Here is a 21,348-nt window from a genome sequence, read left to right as displayed (position 1 = left end):
GGCCCCAATCATCTATATTCTTTAAAGATTTTTTTCTTTGTGAAAGTGTGTCCAGTTTTGTCAAGAGTCTTCAAGCAATTAAATTGCAGAACCAGAGATCCCATTACAAAACTTCAATCAATTAGATCCCAGAGCTCGTTGTCTCTTTTACCAACCAGACCCCAGAGCCATGTCACCAGTAATCAATCAGATCGTAGAACCATCTAATCTCATTTCTAATTAATTTGTAGTTTGAAAAATGATCAGTGAGGGGAGGTGCAGATGGAGGAGGACCTTCTTGCAAACCTGCTCCTGGGCCTGGCCAAGTTGGCCATCAACAGGTGCGCGCAGCGGGCAACCAAGGGGGTTGTCCGGCCCGACTGTCTGCCCTTCTTCTGCGGCTACTTTGGTGGCCGGGAGTCCCTGGAGAGGGAGTACACAGTGTCCGCAGGCACCATCGAGGCCTCCCATGCCTGGTGGGCACCGCGGGGACTGGGGTATTTTATTGACTCCTTTAATCACATTTTGATTTGATGTTCATAAGTTTCCTTTAAGATTAATTTTTCTTTTTTGCAATATCCCTTTAAGGAGCTGCTCTTTATATTGTCCCTCATTTTCTTAATATAGTTCAATTGGTTGCTCAAAAAGAGTAAAAATGATTGGTTGCTAGCCCTCCTCCCCCCAGAAGGAATTCTGTAGCATACAATTCAATTTTATTTGTTCATGGGCTGTGGGTATCACTGACAAGGCCAGCATTTATTGGCCATCCCTATTTGCCCTTGAGAAGGCGGTGGTGAGCCGCCTTGAACGACTGCAGTCCATCTGGTGCAGAAACACCCAGAGTGCTGCTGCAAAGAGAGTTCCAGGATATTGACCCAGCAATAGTGAAGGGACACGATATAGTTCCAAGTCAGGATTGTGTGACCTGGAGGGGTACTTACCTGCAGGTGGTGGTGTTTCCTTACATCTGCTGCCATTGCCCTCCTAGGTGGTAGAGGCTGTGAGTTTGCAAGGTGCTGTCAAAGGAGCCTTGATGAACTGCTACAGTGCATATTGTGGATATTATACACTGCTGCCACTGTACATTGGTGGTAAGGGAGTGAATGTTTAAGTTGTGGATTAGGTGCCAATCAAGCAGGCTGCTTTATCTTGGGTGGTGTTGAGCTTCTTGAGTGTTGTTGGAGCTGTGCTCAAGCAGGCAAGTGGAGAGTATTCCATCGCACTCCTGATTTTTGCCTTGGAGATGGTGCACAGGTTTTCCTGTAGAGACAGTTCCTTACTCCTAATCTATTCCTGAAAATAACATTCATAATTAGATTTTTTTAAATTCAACGACTCAGGAAAAAAATCACAAATTTGACCATCCCTTTTGCCCACCCTGCCAACTGCCTCAACTCATGTTAGACCTACACCCTGTACTCAAGGGCACTGCCTGGCTGGCTGAAACCCAGGATTGACAACCTATATCAGAGGCACAGTGTGCACAGCACTTGTTTGTTTTTATTTTGTATTACAATAGTGAAGTAATCAGAGCCCCAGAGACAAGAGTTCTCCTGAACCTGCCATCAGTTTAAGGGTTAACAGATACTAAGAAAATTAAACCTACAAAGACAGAGAAAGCTGTGGTTCCTGCAGTTTGTTCAAATTATCAGTGAATTTCAGCATCGAAGTAGAGTCTGAATGCAGGAATTAACCTGTAATTTTATGGTTCACATAAGCTGTCACTCTCCAGTTACAAATGACTACCTGACACCCCACCTGACTACTATTTGCTTAAGTAACTAATTCCTCATGTGAAAGAAAAAATAATTGCTCATAAGTCAAGGCGCAGATAAATCTGATCATTTGGTTTACGGCATCTGATTATATTTCCCTTGAGGTTTTGTATAAATTAACTATCTAAAGCGGAGGGGTGTGGGGTGGAGGGGAGTGGCATGGTGCAATCTAATTTAATTAAATCCTGCAATATTTAAAAATTCTGATGAGTCGAGTGGTTTTTAATAAAAACCGAGAAGTAGAGTGAAGGGCTTCTTTGAAGCATGGAACATAATGCGATTCGCTAGAATAGAACAACATAGTGTATATATATTCAATATTAGTTGCAGTAATCTGCCTCCCTCAATCTTACCACTTAACAAAATCAACTTTTAAAACGGAACTGCTGAATAGAATATGACTAATAAACTGCTTTGAAAATTCAAAGATGAAAAGAAGCAAGCAATAACAGCACACGTAAATGATTGGAAACTTATTTTATTGCTGTTTCTAGGCAAACTAAGGCCTATTTCCATGCCAGTGGAATACAGCTGGGTAGGAGAATATGAAGATTCAAATAGATCCAAAAGAGATGGAAGAAGAGGTGAGTGATTTTTTTGTTTTGAGTAGCAATAGCCAAGAACCTGATTGTAGTCGAAAATTGGCATTTACAAAACATAGATTAACTTGAACATGTTCACTAAGTGATGGGCAGCTTCTTTTTGTGTGTGTCAGTGGATCTTCCATGCTAATTCCCATGGCCAGATTTGAATTGGGAGCACAATAGTGAAGATCAGCTACTAACTTGGTGGTTCCTTTCCGGTCTTTGCTCAGATACTCCGTGTGGGATTCGGTCTTGCTTGTGGATTTATGAAATCCACTCAATGGCCTATAAAGTGCTTGTAACTTTCAAGCTGCGGTTGGAACCTCAATTTTTTTTCAAGAGAATTTGCATTGGTGATTAAGTATGGCATCTGGACTATGACAAGAGCACAATAGATGCAAGACTTAATGTGTTGGATTGCGTAATTGTGTATGCACAATAGCTCTCTGAGTTTAAGTGGATACCAGAACATACAACACTCAGTATGTGCAGCCTTCAAATGTTAGCTGTACCTGTTGGGGTTGATTTTGACTTTGGGAGCATGTCAAGAGTCAGCCCATTCTGCCAACAAAGAGGCCAGTGCTATTTTGAGGCTTAGACATCCCAATGTTGTTTGCTGGATTGAAGCTGGCACAATACTGACCCAACGGCAAGATAATTTGGGGCAGTGAGGGGAGTAGTTAGCGGTCGTCACTGTGGAGAGAAGAGGATAGCCAGGGCAACAGTGACCAAGATTACTTGTGAGACACAGAGGTGCAGTCCTGCCTTTTAAAAAATAATTTCAGATTTATCATTTCAGGACCTCTTTGGTTTTATTGTCACTGAAACTGGTTTGATTGTGCATGGCACACACTCGGCCAAGTTCTGTCCTGAGATTTTAATCAGGGCTCATTGTATGTCTAGGATTCAGATTTGCAGAATAAAAAGGATTACCGCCTGAAACAGGCTGGCACTTGGCTGACCAAAGTTGGTCCCTATTTAAGTGATGTTGGGCAGAGTGTCTACCAACCCTCTTTTGAGGCGGTTAATGCCCATTATTGCTGATTTCGCTGAGTTAGAGTTTACTCCATTATATCTACCTACCAGTGAACTATCGACCAGAATGAGGAGTAGGAGTTGTGCCAGTAGGCACCTGCAGAGTCAAAATAGGATACTTTATTGAGATGGTTCTACTATATCACTTGATTGTTGCTTGGGAGGTCTTAATGAAAGCAGTGCAACTGAAACAGTGAGAACATACTCTTTGGGCTGGATTTTCAATACTTTCTCTGGGGCTCGGGATTTTCAATATTTTCTCTGGGGCTCAGCTGTTTTAGTAGTCTAATGGTTGTCTGGGTGCGCAGCCCTGAATACATAATGAAGCTTGGCTGAGAGTCCAGAAACCCATTAGCCTGTTGAAACACCTGAGCCCCAGGGAAAACATTGCTTGATTGACAGCTCTGGCTGTCAAGTTCACAAGGTTATTTATACAAGATAAAGAGATTTCAAGGTCTTGCAGTTTCAGTTCTTGAAACTTTAAAGGGTCCAGATAATATCCCAATAAAAGTGTCAGTAGTAAAAAGGAAGCTTTTTTAATACAGTGGAAAGTTATCCATGAATGACTTTTTAATGCTCTTTTTACACAGCTTACTGTCGCTATAGGGTTCATTGGTTCTATGTAGTGTATAGTGGGTGAATGGAAATGCCATCACTTGGCATGGGGGGCGTGAGGGGCCAAAGAGAGTGAGCAGTGGATGCATACCTTGGCATGGGGGCATGAGGGTCATCAGGGGTGTGTGGAGGGTATGAGGCAGCATAGATAGGGCATAGGGAGTGTGTGGGGGTGAGGGGTGAAGGTGTGAGGTCTGGATGACTTTCCCCACTGACACTTGATCTACTTGGCCCATCTCATTTCCAAGTATCGGGTCTAGCAGTGCATCCTTTCTTGTTGGACTGGACACATACTGCTGTAGAAAATTCTCCTGAACGTACTCTAGGAACTTTTGCCCCTCTCTGCCCTTTACACTGCCACTATCCCAGCTACATTCAGGTAATTAAAGTCCCCAATTATAACTATTCCACAATATCTGCATCTCTCTGTAATTTCCCTGTAGGTTTGTTCCTTTACCTCCCCACGAGTTGGTGGTCTATAGATACACCGAGCAACGTAACCTTTCTGTTCCTTGGCTCTAGCCAAATTGATTCTGTCCTTGAACCCTCTGGGACAACCTCTTTCTCCAGCACTGCAATGCTCTCCTTAACCAATACTGCCACCCCTCCTCCTTTCCTCATTTCCTATCTTTTCTGAACACCTTGTACCCAGGAATTTTTAACACCCAGTCCTGCACTTCCTTGAGTCAGGTCTCTGTTATTGTCACAACACCATAATTCCACATGGCAATCTGTACCTGTAACTCCCCAATCTTATTTACTGTATTCCATGCATTCACATACATGCACAGTAACCCTGATTTAGACTTCATGACTTTCTCCCTTACACTGACTCCACCTGTTAGCTTACTATTCTCTATACTAGTGCTATCTGTCTCTCCCAGTACTTTGTGTACCCTGGCATTCCTCTCTAATACTCTCTCCTGGTTCCCACACCCCTGCTGAGTTAGTTTAAAGCTCCCTCAACAGCACTAGCAAAATGCCCCGCAAGGAACTCGGTCCCGGCTCTGTTCACGTGCAACCAGTCCAGCTTGTAAGTGCTATCTTCCCCAGAGCCAGTCCCAGTGGCCTAGGAATCTAAAGCCCTCCCTCCTGCACCATTGTTCCAGCCACGCACTCATCTTCCTTATCCTCCTATTTCTGTACTCACTTGCATGTGACACCGGGAGTAATCCGGAGATCACTACATTTGAAGTCCTGCTTGCCAATTTTCTACCTAGCTCCCTAAATTCTGATCGCAGGACCACATCTATCTTACTACCTAAGTCATTGGTACCAATGTGGACCACGACCTCTGGCAGATCACCCTTTCCCAGAAGAATGTCCTGCAGCCGTTCAGTGACATCATTGACCCTGGAACCAGGGAGGCAACATAACACCCTACGGCCGCAGAAACACCGGTCTGCTCCCCTAACTAATTAATCCCCTATTACTATTGCTCTTCCTTTTTTCTTCCTTCCCTCCTGTACAGCCTAGCCACTTGTGGTACCACAAACCTGGCTCTGATTGCACTCCTCCGGGGAACCAACGCCCTCACCAGTATCCAAAATGGAAAACCAATTAGCGAGTGGGATCCCAGAGGTCTCCTGCACCACTTGCCTGGTTCTCTTGGACTGCCTGGCAGTCACCCATTCCCTTTATATTTGCATGCTCCTAGCCTGTGGTGTGACCACCTCCCTGAACATGCTACCCACATATCTCTCAGCTTCACGGATGTGCCACAGTGACTCCAGTTGCCGCTTGAGCTCCAAAACCCGGAGTTCAAGTTTCTGCAGCTGGCAGCACTTCCTGCACATATGGTTGTCTCAGACACCAGCAGTGTCCACGACTTCCCACATATTACAGGACATGCATTCCACACAACTGAGATGCCCTGCTATGTCTTAAGTTTATTTCTTTTACGTTAACTTTAATTTACTATGGTTTACGTATTTTACTGGCCCTGACTTAAATTTACTCCTCTATTCCTAGTGTTTCTTACTTAAATCTAAGTAGTTACTTCTTTAAAGATAATACGCATTTCTAATTTACAGCTATTTAAAGACACTCCCTAACAGCAGTTTCTCACCAACCAAAGAACTTACAGCTTTCCTGTGATGTCACTCTTCGTTTTTTTTCTTCAAACCCGGCGTTCTAGAGCTGAAGCGGAAGCAGCTGTCTCCTGTACGATCTCGAGCCAGGTTCGCTCTCTGCCTCTCTTTCAGGCAAATGTAGGGCCGAAGCCCCACTCCCTCTTTATATCTTTGTTGTCTCCTGTGTGTTCTTCAACCAGGTTCATTCCCTGCCTCTCTCCCAGGTACATGAGGCAGGACATGCCAGGAAGGGGATGACACGACGCAAAAATCCGCCATTGCGGCCAGCAGGTGAAACGTCATTTTTCACGCCTGCTACCGCACTTAGTGAAATTCTTGAACGATTCCGCTCCATAAAACCATTGTTGATTGTCATAAAAACCCACTTGGTTCACTAATGTCCCTTAGGGAAGGGCGTCCGCAATCCTTACCTGGTCTGCCCTACATGTGATTCCAGCCCCACAGCAATGTGGTTGACTCTCAATAGCCCTCTTAAATGGCTTGACAAGCAACTCAGTTGTGACAATTAGAAACGAGCAACCAATGCTGGCTTTGCCAGTGACAACCACATCCCGTGAAAGCATATATAAAAAAAATTTGCATCACTCTCCCTCATAAATGTTGGCCATAAGGCTTTAGCTAAAAAGCTTATCAGGTTTAACTGTTTTCACCCAGTATATCCAAATCAAATGGATTGTAATGCAAGTCAATTGCCTCACCACAGGGCACACATAGCTTTTTTTCTCAGGATTTTCATATGCAGTAGAGTTGACTGTTTCACAAACTCTATTGATTATGTCCAGCAGATTATTTTATGAAATAAGTATCTGTTGCAGCAAGCTTTCCATCATGCTGTTGTTCACTCATTGGCAGCCATTTAGGCAGAAACCACTAAGAAGTTGCCCTCTAACCCTTGTATCTCCAAATGTTTGAATGATTGCTAAAGACTGTTTGAGTTCCTGATGCAGAGTATTAATGGACAACTATAATCTCCTTCCCCTAGATTCCATTGTAAATAGCAGGCACTCTAATCTGATTTTGATCTTGAAACCCCACATATTAAGTGCTAATTTTTTTTCTTGCATGCTATTAAGATTTCAGATTAATAGGACTAGTTCTTTTAAGACATGCTATAATTAGATATTTAAATGATTTCCAATTACAGAGTTCAGTGAAGGAGTTAAGTATGTAGGAATTACATATTACCTAGAGCATAGTAAAAGATGACGTAAAGCCCTGATTTTTCAAGCTTTGTATGTCATAGTCTTGCTTGATTCACAGTACACCTTATTTTGCATAGAATAAAATGTTCAGACAAATACAACCTGCACCGGTGAGCAGCAGATGCTTCAACTTAATGGTAAGGTCCGATCCCATGTCAAACGTAATATTCTTGTGGTGAGTGCTGCCTCCAGTGCTTCCCATACCTCGCAAAAAAATGGTCACAAGACTGATCCACTCGTATGCTGAAGCTGGATTTTTTTGTCAAATGCTGTTACTGAGATGAAAAAATCGCTATTAAGCTTGTAATTTGTTCCAATGAAGTATTGATGTTTGATTTCTCAAGGGCAGCTAGGGATGGGCAACAAATGCTGGCCTTGCCAGCAATGCCCACATCCCCATTAGAGGAATTTTTTAAAATTGCATTTTGCTCCTGTGTTAGTTCCTGTTGTAGAGGGCACCCTTTTTGCATTGTAAGATTATTTTCCCACCTTCCCAATATATTTCTGCAGTAATTTTTTCTCTCGTAGTATTGAACTAACAGAAAATCATTGAGAATGAACAATCCCTTTGAGGGAGGTCTCCTGTAGCATTCCACAGTTTAGTTGATAGGTGTATGAGGGGACAGCATCAATCCAAGTGCAAAGATAGTTACGTTTTACATGCACATCCACCAGGATGCCCATTTTCTTTTCTAGATTGTCCTTCTCAGAGGAGGTCTTGCTGGCATCTCCATTTCACAAAGGAACTGCCCCATAACTATTTCATCTCCTGGAAGCAGACGTTCAAATAAATTGTGCCATGGAAATTAATTTTTCATTGTCATTACAATGTTTGCAACTTATGATCCTTCCAAGCTAGTCAATGACATTTGCCAAATCAGCTATCCATGGGAGCATCGACGGGATGGGCGTAGCACAGCAGCTCTGTGACAGCACACAGAGCTTTTTCCATGTGTCTTCATGATCCCCCTTCTCCCCAGACTACTGGCGCATTAGATTGCCTCATTTAATGGATGGAGCGAGACTTTGTCAGTCTGGTGCTTTTTTCGTATGTTCATTTTTTTTTAATTCCCAGGTTATGAGTATTGCTGGTAAAGACTGGATTTTATTGTCCAACCATAATTACCCTTGAGAAGGTTCTTCTTGAACCACTATAGTCCAAGTGTTGAAGGTACTCTCACATTAGGTAGAGACTTCCTGGATTTTGACCTAGCGACTACGAAGGAAAGTTCGAGTTTTGACTTTACCAATTGGGGCCTAGACTTTCCTTCATTTGCTCCAGGAGGGTCAGGGTTAGATGTTTGCTTGCCATTAGATGGGACCCTGCTGCAGATGAGGGAAATGCTGATAATGCTGCAGTGGGATCATCACATGCAAAGAAGGTGAGACAACATTAAAGGGATGCTGGGCACTCATGAGCAGAGGGATATTTAATTGTTAGGCTTGGAGCTGAGAAGGAATATAGCAGAGATAAGAATGCACTGCCTAATAAGTGGGATAAGTAGCCACTACAGGGCTTTCTTCCCCCAATAGGTATTACCCTTCCCTTTCCTAGAAGTCCATGGGGGTAGAGGAAGGAAGCAACTGAGACAGATTGGTGGGCCCCATCTCATGTCATAACTTAACTGTGGTGAGTAGAATAAAATGTCCATTGGCTGGCCAATTGGGAAACAATCTATGTTAAGGGATGAAGGTGGCAGTGGACATTATTACCCCATTACTGTTTTGACCCAATTTGGGATAGCAAAATAAAAGCCATGTCTTGCTGTCTTTAGAACTCCAGTAACTCAGAATTGGCTCACATGACCCCAAAACGTACAAAGAACATCCAAGAAGATTCTGGAGTATATTTATTTTTACTCTTTACAAAATATAGTAAGTTGAACAAAAAGAACTCCGAAAGGGTTGCCTTTCCTTTTTGATAAAGAACATTTGAAATCACCTGCCTATCTGCAATAATTAATAATCTGGAGATGTAGGTAATTGTACTGAAGATTTACGATAGTTTATTTGCATTACCTTTAATAGGAACATGGGAACAGGAGAAGGCCATTCAGCCCATCGAGCCTGCACCACCATTCAATGCGATCATGGCTGATCAAACACTTCAATGCCTTTTACCCACACTATCCCCATAATCCTTTACGCTATTGTTAATCAGAAATCTATCAATCTCTACCTTAAACATACTCGATGACTGAGCTTCCACAGCCCCCTGGAGTAGAGAATTCCGAAGATTCACAACCCTCTGAGTAAAAAAGTGTCTCCTCATCTCGGTCCTAAGTGGCTTCCCTCATACTTTGAAATTGTGTCCTCTGGTTCTAGGCTCCCCAGCCAGGGGAAACATCTTACCTGCATCTATCCTTTAGCTTTCTGTAGGTTTCAACGAGATCACTCTCATTCTTCAAAACCCTAGAGAATAGAGGCCCAGTTTTCCCAATCTCTCTTAATAAGACTTCCCCATCACTCCATCCTTCTCTATTGGAGATATTTCACATCTGTTCAGCAACTCTGCAAACCAATCTTGCTTCAGTTCATGAACTAACAGTATGAGTCATCATGGAGGGCAACCCATGTTTTACCAAGCAGTACTGAAGATGGGACAGCTACCCAGCAGGATGTAATCATGGATAAAATTTCCCACAATTATAGTGGTTAGGAGCAGTACTGCTGATTTAAGTAACCTAATTTCTTTTCTGGCAAGAGCTATTGTAAGAATTGCTACAACCTGATTTCGATTTTCTGCAGTCTCTTGAGTGCTGGTAATTTTGAGCTACTATTGAGGAAAGCAGCACAGATACCTTTCGCTTTTGCGCTCAGTGCTATTCTTAGCAGAGAAGACCAGACAAAACCTGCCATATCAATTCTTTCAAGGTCAAAGAAGCCAGGACTACAGCCTGGAATCTGGCCTCAGTAGAATGGAATTCTAGCTGTGTAGTAAAAATGCAAACATGAATCTTGGGTGGAATTATGGTCATCATCACCTCCTTCTCCTCCTACCACACGTCTACATAATTGCCCAGAAAATGTTCAGCAAACACATGAAGATTTAACTATGTTCACCACTAAGGGAAAATTGCGAATCTTGTACATTAACTGTAATTTTTCCAATAGAACAGCAGTAGCCCTGTACAGTCGCAGAAAGATTTCCCCAATTTATATTCCATCCCCCTTGGAATAAAGACCAAAATTCCATTTGCCTTCCTAATTACTTGGGCCAGAATTTGGCGGGCCGGGGGGTGGGGGGGGCCGCTCACCGACGCGTAAAATGACGCGGGATGACGTTGGGCGGAACTCCAGACATCACCCCGCCTCATTTCAATTTTCAGGTTGGCAGGGGCGCAGCAGAATCAGCTGTGCGCCTGTCGACCTGTCAATGGCCAATTAAGGCCATTGACAAGGTAATTAAAGTACTTAATGGACCTGCCCATCCAACCTTAAGGTTGGCGGGCAGGCCGGGAGCCCTGGCAGGCATTGGAAAAAGCATGAAACCTCATCCACGGGCGGAATGAGGTTTCATGTAGGTTTTAACATTTTAGTAAAAATGCCAATGAAAGTGATGGACATGTTCCAACTCGTGACAGAATGACATGAGGGGACATGTCAGGGGATTTTTTTTTCTATTGTTAACATTTTTAAATTTGGCGCTGATCTCCCTGAGGCAGCACTTAGCCTCAGGAAGATGAGTACGCTTTATCGCACACATGCGCGAAAGAGCGCACTCTCGGTTTAGGGATTCCCCACCCCGCCCGCAAAGGGAGCGCATAGCGCTTCTTGGCGGATGTCACGATGGGCCGGCCTTAATTGGCCCGCCCACGTAAAATGGCGGTGCGCCCCCAATTGGGGGCGCCGATCAGAGGCGCGCCTTCACGTGCCTGCTCCTAAGCTTCCCCCTACCGACATGGGGAAAATTCTGCCCTTGATGTGCTTGCATACTAACTTTATGGCCTGAATTTTCCGGTTGGCAGGGGACAGAGTGGGCACAGGCGGGTGTGGACCCGATTGCCGCCCACGATTGGGTCCGCGCCACCATTTTACACGGGCGGGCCAATTAAGGCCCACCCAGCATATTTCTTGACTCCCGTGGATAGCGGGAGTGTGCAGGCGGTGGCGGGTGTGCACAGACCGCCGGGTCCAATGGCGACCTGGCAGCCTGTTTAAAAGAAGGCCTGGCAGCCTTTTGTAGGCTGTTCACAATGGCAAGTGCAAGGCCACAGCAAAGGGCCTCTAGTGAGCAGGCCAGTACGGAGGGTAGGCCAGCGGGACATGCCAGGCTGGAGGGTAGGGCAGGAGGACAGGCCAGGCCGGAGTGCAGGGTAGGGCCGGGAGGGGCCACTGTGCCCCTCGTTTTTCGGATGACTGCCTTGCTGCCCTCCTCAAGGAGGTGGCAGCACAGCGGGAGGTGCTGGTCCCCCAGGATGGGAGAAGGAGGCCCCCCCCACATGATGAAACGTGCCTGGGAGGTGGTGGCGAAGATGGTGAGCTCCCGCGACGTGGTGTGACGCACGTGGATCCAGTGTCGCAAGCGCTTCAACGACTTGTTGCGCTCTGGCAGGGTGAGTACCATGTTGGCATTGGGCATTTAACCCAGCAGACCCTGCTGCTGTCCCCCCCACCCCCATCCAAGTGTGGGTGTCGTGACTGCATTGAATCATTGATGGCATTTGTTCTTTGCTGGGTGGGCAAGCAGACATTGCCCATGCTGAGGTCAGCCTGATAGGGTGGTGAGGAGATGTGCTTAGCCCCCGCAGCATGTGTTACGCTGAGTCCCACATGACTAGTTTGGGGGCAACCTGGAGGAGCTGCGCTTAGGCTCTGTGTTAGAACTCCAAGACATGTCCTAGTCAGAGTGATGAGATGGTGGGAGGGGAGCTTCAAGGTGGCGTGACAATGAACCATCTGCTGCGCTCCATGTGCTTGTGCCTCCCTGCAATGGAAGGATATACCGTGTGGTGCCTAATGTGATGTAGGCAGCTCGTGTTCAAGTGGGGGAGTGGGGAACAGGCCTAGCATCTTTGTGTGAGTGTTCGGCAGCAGCGGGGTGAGGAGGCACTGGAGCCCTGATATGTCCCACTCTGGTTGGGGTGGGCCATGCGCAAACAGAGTTCATGTGCAACTTGCACTAATCAATGCCCTTCTCTCATTTTCAGGAGAAGAATGCTCATAACATGGCAGAGTGTGTGAGGACTGGCAGCAGCCAGGCACAGATCACCATTCTAAGCCATTTCGAGCAGGAGGCCCTGGAATCTGGAAAGGTGCCATGCACCCAGGTCCACTGGTGTCGGTGAAGCTGGGATGCCATGGCCAGGTATTTATGTCCAGCAGTGAGGTCAGCATTGCCCTACCAACAGCCATAGCAATGCAGAATATTAAATGATGTAATTTTGCAACATGGTTTGACCATTGGTTATGGAAGGACAAGGATAATGATCCAGGGGACAGGGATGCACATTGACATTGTCTCCACGCTAAGTGATCCACTGTCCTTGCTCTTCCTTTGAGCATCATCAGAGCACGGCCGGGAGGAGGAGCAGCAGAGGCCCCTTCTCACACCTGAGGGGCCTGAAGTCTCACCAGTGTCACACCATTTCTGCGAGGCAGGCATCAGCGCAGATACTAGCACCTCGGTGGGAATTTGAACAACGGCTAGTGTCCCAGGGCACAGCGGTGAGGGCACTTCACAGTTGCTGGAGGAGCTGGCAGAGACAGAGAGTGCCCATGACGCCAACAGTTGGAGGACTGCAGGGAACTAGGCACATGCTCAGTTGGTGCCTGATGATGTGCCTCTGGAGTCGTCAGCGATGCAGCAGGGGCATGAAAGGGGTGTGCGGGAGCATCTGGGGGAGAGACATGAGGCTATGCTTGGCTTGGCCTCCATGGTGGAGGAGTCCACGCGGACGCTTGCCGAAGCAATGAGCCACATGTCCGAGCACCATGCGTCATCCGTGGAGAAAGAGGTGATTCTTGTGGAGAGGCTCCTCCAGGAGACACACCCAGCAAGCCCTCACATCACCATTGACCTCAGATGGTCAGTGCCAGTGTGGGAGATGGTGTGGACATCAAGTTTCCCAGCTTGGTGCCCATCCATCCACGGTGAGCAGGGAGGTCCGAAGCGACCTCACGTCAGCGCAGCAGCTGCCTGTTGTATCCGCAAACTCCTCTCAGGGCGCTCTGGATGAGGGCGGCAGCTCCTCTGCCCCTTTCCCAGTGACCGTATCATCCGGTGAGGCTGCGACGACTGGGGAGATGCCAGCTGCGGAACTGGCAACTCCCTCTCAGCCGGGGCCAGCACAGGCTCCACAGGCCAGAGGTCGACCGCCAAGGCCATCAAGGCCAACAGGACAGCAGAGTCAGCAGGCTATCTCAGTTGCCACTCCGAGCAATGGGGCAGCACCAAGACGTAGCACCCGGAAACATAAACATAAGGTACCTTAGGCACACCACGGGTTTTTCACTGGTGCTTGTGTGTTAGCCCGAGATGAGGCCCTTATGATTTTATTTGATTTGTAACACTATTGTCTTTTTTTTGTAATTATTTGCTTTGCTTGACACATTAAATTCAGATATGTCACTATGGCTGAGGGTGCCTCATTTCTTCTGCATGTGTATGGTTTCCAAAACTGTATTAAGTGCTTTGTTGGACATTCAGCTTTATTAATAAGGCCCTTAGTTACTGTTGCTAACCTGACAGATTTTGCACTTAGGTGTCGAGTATCGAGCCGACAGCCCAGGCTTGTCCTGGTGGACCATCTGTGGTGTGCAAGCTGAAGGTGCATTGGATTAAAGCCTCCCGGGTGTCCCTGCCTCCCTGGAGTATGCCCGGGTCAGCGTCTACCCCCTCAGCATTTCTCTGTGCTTCCTCATCCTCGGACTCACTGCTGGATTCATCGTGTGCAGCCGCAGCCGCTGCGTCGATGTCTTCATCGTCCACTGCGTCCCCTCTTTCCAGCACAAGATTGTGGAGAACGCAGCATGTAACCACTATCACCGAGACAAGATCTGGGGGGTATTGGAGTGCAGTCCAGGCATCAGAAGTGCATCTTGAGAAGACCAATGGTTCTCTCCACCACAGCCCTTGTGGAGTCGTGGCTCCTATTGTAGTGCTGCTCAGCCTCTGTTCTTGGATGGCGGAGAGGTGCCATGAGGCACCTTCAGAGGGGATAGCCCTCATCACCCAGCAGCCATCCATCAAGCCAGGCTAGAGCCATGAAGAGCCTCGGCACCTGGAAGTGTCTGAGGATGTAGGCATCGTGGGAGCTGCCTGCGTACCTTGCACAGACATGTAGAATCAGCATCCTGTGATCACACACTATCTGCACGTTCATGGAGTGGAAGCCCTTCCTATTGACGAAGGCACCGGCCTCATCTGCTGGCGCCTTGATGGCCACATGTGTGCAGCCTATTGCACCCTGGACACAGGGGAAGCCAGCAATGGCCGCGAAGCCTCTGGCTCACTGTGCCTGGCTTGCCTGGTATCAACAGAAGTGGATGAAAGTCAATGCACGCCTGAATAGAGCGTCTGTAACCTGCTTGACACAAGTGTGGACTGCTGATTGGGAGACACCGCAAAGATCACCCACCGAGTCCTGGAATGAGCCAGAGGCATAGATGTTATGGGCAGATGTGACCTTTAGAACCACTGGCATGGGGTGTCCAGCCACACAGCGGAGATCTCAGGCCCGATCATCTGACAGATATAGTTGACTGTCTCCCTTGAGAGACAGAGCCTCCTTCAGCACTGCACCTCAGACATATTGAGGTAGCTGCTTCGCTTCCTGTATACCCTGAGAGCAAGATAGTGGAGCCTTCCGCGGCTCCTTCTGCCTTGGTCTACCTCTTGGCCCTGCGCCCCTTGTGCCTGCGCCAGTCCTCCCAAAGGTGGCTCCCCTGGAGGCTGAATGTGCACTCCTGGCCTCTTCCCTCTTCTAGCTCTCCCTTCCTCCTCAGAGGAGCTGCCTTCGGTGGACAGTTCAGCTCCCATACCCAGGCTAATGGAAGGTTTCCTGAAACCTGCAGGCCCAGAAAAGAATGCTCATTGCAGAGTGCTGACCTGAAGGTTAAGAGTCCAGAAAAAGCAGCTGGTATGCCTTTTGAAGTACTACAGATCACACAGGCAAGTTTGAAAAATTTTCAAAAATAAATACTTGACTGTCACATTCACAACCCCAGTGAGCCCTCTTATCCCTCTTATGAGATTAATACAAACGTGTCCGACCCGCCTGCCCATTGTACATGTGCGCCGACCCAAAGATTGTATGGGCACTGAAAAATCAGAGTCGATTGAACACTCAAGAGCCTTAAGTAGCCCGTTAATTAACAGCGGGCGCGCGTCGGACATCGTCGTGCGCCCACCCAATGAAATGTCGCGATGGCACGTGGTGACGTCAGGACGCTCGCCTGGTGTGACCGTGCGTCATTTTACGCGCTGATGTGCGGGGCCTGCCCCCGTGCGACAACAGGAAAATTCTGCCCTATGTAATTCTTGTACAAGGACGTCCAGATCTCTCTGTACTGCAGCATTCTGCAGGCTCCCTACATTTAAATAATATACTGCTTGCTTAATCTTTCTGTCAAATTGACAGCCTCACATTTTCCCAGATCATACTCCATCTGCCCACTCATTTAACTCATCTATATTGCTTTGCAGATTCTTCATATCTTCCTCACAACTTGCTTTCCTACCTATTCTCATATTGTCAGCAAATTTGACTGAAATACAGTTGGTCTCATCATCCAAGTCATTAATATTGATGGTAAATAGTTGAGCCCCAGCACTGATATCTGTGGCACTCCACTAGTTACAGTTTGCCATCATGAAAATGACCCATTTATCCTGACTTGCTGTTTCCTGTTAGGTAGCCAGGCCTCTATCAATGCTAATATATTACCTCTTATCTTGTGTATTAAAATTTCATCAAATGCCTTTTGGAAATCCAAAAACACTAGATCTACAGGTTTCCTTTTATCCACCCTGCTTGTTTCTTTATTCGTTCATGGGCTGTGGCGTCGCTGGCAAGGCCAGCACTTATTTCACATCCCTAATTGCACTTAAACTGAGTGGCTTGCCACACCATTGCAGAGGGCAGTTAAGAGTCAACCACATTACTGTGGATCTGGAGTCACATGTAGGCCAGACCAGGTAGGGATAGCAGATTTCCTTCCCTAAAGGATATTAGTGAACCAGATGGGTTTTTACAACAATCAACAGTGGTTTGATGGTCACCATTACTGAGATTAGCTTTCAATTCCAGATTAGTACTTGAATTCAAATTCCACTAGCTGCCATGGTGGGATTTGAACTCCTGTCCCCAGAACATTAGCTTGGGCTCCTGGATTACTAGTCCAGTGACATCTGCAAAGACTCTAATAAATTTGACAAACAAGATTTCTTTCTCAAGACCATGTTGATTCTGCTTAAAAGGATTATGATTTTCTAAATGTCCTGCCACTACCTCTTTAATAATGGATTCAAGCACTTTCTGAATGACAGACATTAGGCTAACTAGCCTATAATTTCCTGCTTTTGTCTCCTCCCTTTCTCAAACAGAGGTGTTACATTTTCAGTTATCCAATCCGCTGGGACCTTTCCAGAACCTAGGGAATTTTGGAAGATTACAACCAATTCATCCACTATCTCTGCAGTCACTTTTTTTTAAGACCTAGGATGCAAATCCAGGCGACATGTCAGCCTTATTAATTTACCCATTACTTTTTCTCTTTAGTGACAGTGATTGTTTTAAGTTCCTCTCTCCCTTTTGCCTCTTGATTTTCTACTAATCTTGAGATGCTTTTTGTGTCTTCTACTGTCCCCAAGGAGCTGACGACACTATGCAAATTAATTTCTCCTCCAGTGAAATTTTTATGGCTTTCTAGTGATAAGATAAGCACTGTAGCATATAAATGTTTTGTAGCGTGATTCTTTTTGAAAAGAAAACCTTCTTCCTATACAAGCCTATTGCTCATTACAAGGTTGCTTATCATGCATTATTCCTCTATACATAGAAAGTTCACTGATGAGGTACATGAGCGATGATAAGATCCCCATCATTCAAGAGGAGTATTTAGTTAAAAGAGACACAGGCAAACGATCCAGGAAGAAGAGCGACAAGTTAAGCAGCCCAAACCATCCCATCAGCCATTATGCACTGCCAACACCAGTACACCTAGACGCTGTTCGACAGGATTCCCTGAGTACACCTCTGCCAGAAAACAACACCATCACCCTATACCATGTAAGTAAATTATGGCTTTAACTTTCTCTTGAACAATCTCTGACATTAATTTAATTTTGTATTGAATAGTTCACTCAGGTATGCCTTATTTTCATGAATCAAAAACAGGGAGTACTGCATCTAGTTTCAGAAACCACTGTTTTCTTTGATAGCATCTGTGGCAACATAAAAGAAATTTTAAAATGATAATTTTTTAAAGTAACAAGAGGGGGTTATTAACGGATGAAGTGTCTCTGTTTTTCCTTCAGCACTCTCACATAATGTTTAGCAAGACCAAATGTTACTCTCAGTGAACAATTAATCTTCACTCTCCCAGAACTTTAACTTTTAACCAACAGATATATGAAAGTCTCTGAGTACAAAGTGAGAATCTGTAATTGGCAAAGTGAGGTTTGAATGCAAACTTTTCATAATTTTTTTAATATTACTTTTACTTAGTGAGTATCCTTAGTTGACATTCCTTCTAGACCATTAACAGTTTAAATGGTGAAAAGACAGAAATAAAGGCTCTTGGAATGCAGTCAGTATTTGTAAGAAAATGATCAGTTGATAGCACAAACAGACATAAATGAATATGATATGATAGCCGTTACAAAGACATGGTTGAAAAGTGACCAAGGCTGGGAACTATGCATTAAAAAGTATTTGACATTTCAGAAGGACAGGAAGAAAGGAAAGGGAGGTGTCGTAGCTCTGTTAATAAAGAATGTGATCAGTACAGTAGTGAGAAATGATCTTGTTTCAGAGGCTCAAGATGTAGAATCAGGAGATGAGAAATAGCAAGAGGAAGAAGTCACTGATGGGAGTAGTTTATAGGTCCCCTAATAGTAGCTACACTGTAGGATAGAGCATAAACCAAGAAATAATGGGGGCTTGTAAGAAAAGCACTACAATAATAGTGGGTGATTTTAATCTGCATATAGACTGGACAAAACAAATTGGCAAAGGTAGCCTTAAGGACGAGTTCATAGAGTGTATTCGAGACAGTTTCTTAGAACAGTATGTTCTGGAACCAACCAGAGAACAGGCTATTTTAGACATGGGGATGTGTAATGAGACAAGATTAATTAAGATCGCTTAGTAAAGGATCCTGTACGCAAAAATTACCAAAGCATGATAGAATTTTGCGTTCGGTTTGAAGGTGAGAAATTTGGATCTGAAATTAGTGTCTTAAACTTAAATAAAGGCAATTACAAAAGTATGAAGACAGAGTTGGCTAGAGTCGACTGTGAAAATAGGTTAAAAGGTAAGAGTAGATAAGCAGTGGCTGACATTTAAGGAGATATTTCATAACTCTCATCAAAGATGTATTCCATTGAGAAAGTAAGACTCTACAAGAAGGATGCACCATTTGTGGCTAACTGAGAAGTTAAGGGTGGTATCAAATTGAAAGTAAAGGTGTACTATGCTATGAAGATCAGTAGTTGGCAAGACGATGGGAAAAATTTTAGAAATCAGTAAAGGATAGCTTTAAAAAATAATAAAGAGGGAGAAATTAGAATTTGGGAGTAAACTAGCAAGAAATATAAAAACAAAGCTTCTGCAAGTATATAAAAAGGATGACAGAAGCTAAAGTGAATGTTGGTCCCTCAAAGGATGAGAATCGGCAATTGATAATGGGAGCAAGGAAATGGCAGAGACTTTGGACAAGCGTTAAGCATCTGTCTTCACAGTAGAAGACAAGAAAAGCTTCCCAAGTATAGTAGAAAATCATGGGGCAAAAGGGAGGGAGGAACTTAAAACAATTCAAACCCCATGAAGCCTCATGGCATCAAGTCAAACATAGGCAAGGAAACCTCCTGCTGATTATCACGTACTGCCCTCCCTCAGCTGATGAATCAATGCCATGAGGAAGCACTGAGGGTGGCAAGGGCACAGAACGTACTCTGGGTGGGGGACTTCCATGTCCGTCACCAAGAGTGGCTCGGTAGCACCACTACTGATTGAACTGGCCGAGTCCTAAATGACATAGCTGCTAGACTGGGTCTGCAGCAGGTGGTGAGGGAAACAACAAGAGGGAAAAACATACTCGACCTCATCCTCACCAACCTGCCTGCCACAGATGCATCTGTCCATGACAGTATCGGTAGGAGTGACCACTATATAGTCATTGTGAAGACAAAGCCCCACCTTCACATTGAAGGTACCATCCATCATGTTGTATAGCACTACCACTGTGCTAGATGGGACAGATTTTGAACAGATCTAGCAACTGAAGACTGGGCATCCATGAGACGCTGTGAGCCATCAGCAGCAGCAGAATTGTACTCGAACACAATCAAGTGTCCATCACCAAGAGTGGCTCGGTAGCACCACAACTGACTGAACTGGCCGAGTCCTAAATGACATAGCTGCTAGACTGGGTCAGCGGCAAGTAGTGAGGAAACCAACCTCATGGCCCAGCATATCCCCCACTCTACCATTACTATCAAGCCAAGAGATCAACACTGGTTCAATGAAAAGCGCAGGAGGGCATGCCATGAGCGCACCAGGCCTACCTAAAAATTAGGTGCCAACCTGGTGAAGCTATAACACGGGACTACTTGCGTACCAAACAGCATAAGCAGCAAGTGATAGACAGGGCTAAGCGAGCGCACAACCAACGGATCAGATCTAAGCTCTGCAATCCTGACACATCCAGTTGTGAATGGTGGTGGACAATTAAACAACTCACTAGAGGAGGAGGCTCCACAGATATTCCCATCCTCAATGATGGAGGAGCCCAGCACATCAGTGCAAAATATAAGGCTGAAGTATTTGCTACAATCTTCAGCTAGAAGTGCCGAGTGGATGATCCATCTCGGTCTCCTCCTGAGGTCCCCAGCATCACAGGTGCCAGTCTTCAGCCAATTCGATTCACTCCACGTGATATCAAGAAATGGCAGAAGGCATTGGATACTGCAAAGGCTACGGGCCCTGAAAATATTCCGGCAATAGTACTGAAGACTTGTGCTCCAGAACTTGCCGTGCCCCTAGCCAAGCTGTTCCATTACAGCTACAACACTGGCGTTAACCCGACAATGTGGAAAATTGCCTAGGTATGTCCTGTACACAAAAAGCAGGACAAATCCAACACGGCCAATTACCACCCCATCAGTCTACTCTCGATCATCAGTAAAGTAATGGAAGGGGTCTTCATCATTGCTATCAAGCAGCACTTGCTTAGAAATAACCTGCTCACTGACACCCAGTTTGGGTTCCGCCAGGGCCACTCAGCTCTGACCTCATTACAGCCTTTGTTCAAATGTGGACAAAAGAACTGAGCTCCCGAGACTGACTGCCCTTGACATCAAGGCTGCATTTGACCGAGTGTGGCATCAAGGAGCCCTAGCAAAACTGGAGTCAATGGGAATCAGGGGGAAAGCTCTCCACTGGTTGGAGTTATACCTAGCACAAAGGAAGATGGTTGTGGTTATTGGAAGTCGGTCATCTCAGCTCCAGGACATCACTGCAGGAGTTCCTCAGGGTAGTGTCCTCGGCCCAACCTGCTTCAGCTGCTTCATCAAAGACCTTCCTTCCATCATAAGGTTAGAAGTGGGGATGTTCGCTGACGACTACACAATGTTCAGATCCGTTCGCAACTCCTCAGAAGCAGTCCATGTCCAAATGCAGCAAGATCTGGACAATATTGAGGCTTGGACTGACAAGTGGCAAGTAACATTCACGCCACACAAGTATCAGACAATGACAATCTCCAACAAGAGAGAATCTAACCATCACCCCTTGATGTTCAATGTCATTACCATCACTGAATCCCCCACTATCAACATCCTGGGGGTTAACATTGACCAGAAACAGAACTGGACTAGCCATATAAATACTGTGGCTACAAG

The 21,348-nt window shown here is 45.7% G+C and overlaps 1 protein-coding gene across 1 annotated transcript in view; it reads left to right on the top strand.

The window, feature by feature from the left end:
• cnksr2a (connector enhancer of kinase suppressor of Ras 2a) overlaps positions 1 to 21,348 on the top strand; it is a 579,431-nt gene that overhangs the window by 399,056 nt on the left and 159,027 nt on the right. The window contains exons 14-15 of the mRNA XM_078559925.1: positions 2,249 to 2,338; positions 17,286 to 17,515. Of these exons, the coding sequence (XP_078416051.1) occupies positions 2,249 to 2,338; positions 17,286 to 17,515 (320 nt within the window). The remainder of the gene's footprint in view (positions 1 to 2,248; positions 2,339 to 17,285; positions 17,516 to 21,348) is intronic.

This window comes from Cetorhinus maximus, chromosome 16 (assembly GCF_964194155.1).
Source record: "Cetorhinus maximus chromosome 16, sCetMax3.hap1.1, whole genome shotgun sequence".
Classification (NCBI taxonomy): domain Eukaryota; kingdom Metazoa; phylum Chordata; class Chondrichthyes; order Lamniformes; family Cetorhinidae; genus Cetorhinus; species Cetorhinus maximus.
Note: the sequence above shows the minus strand (reverse complement) of the source record. Positions and strands in the feature narration are given on the sequence as shown.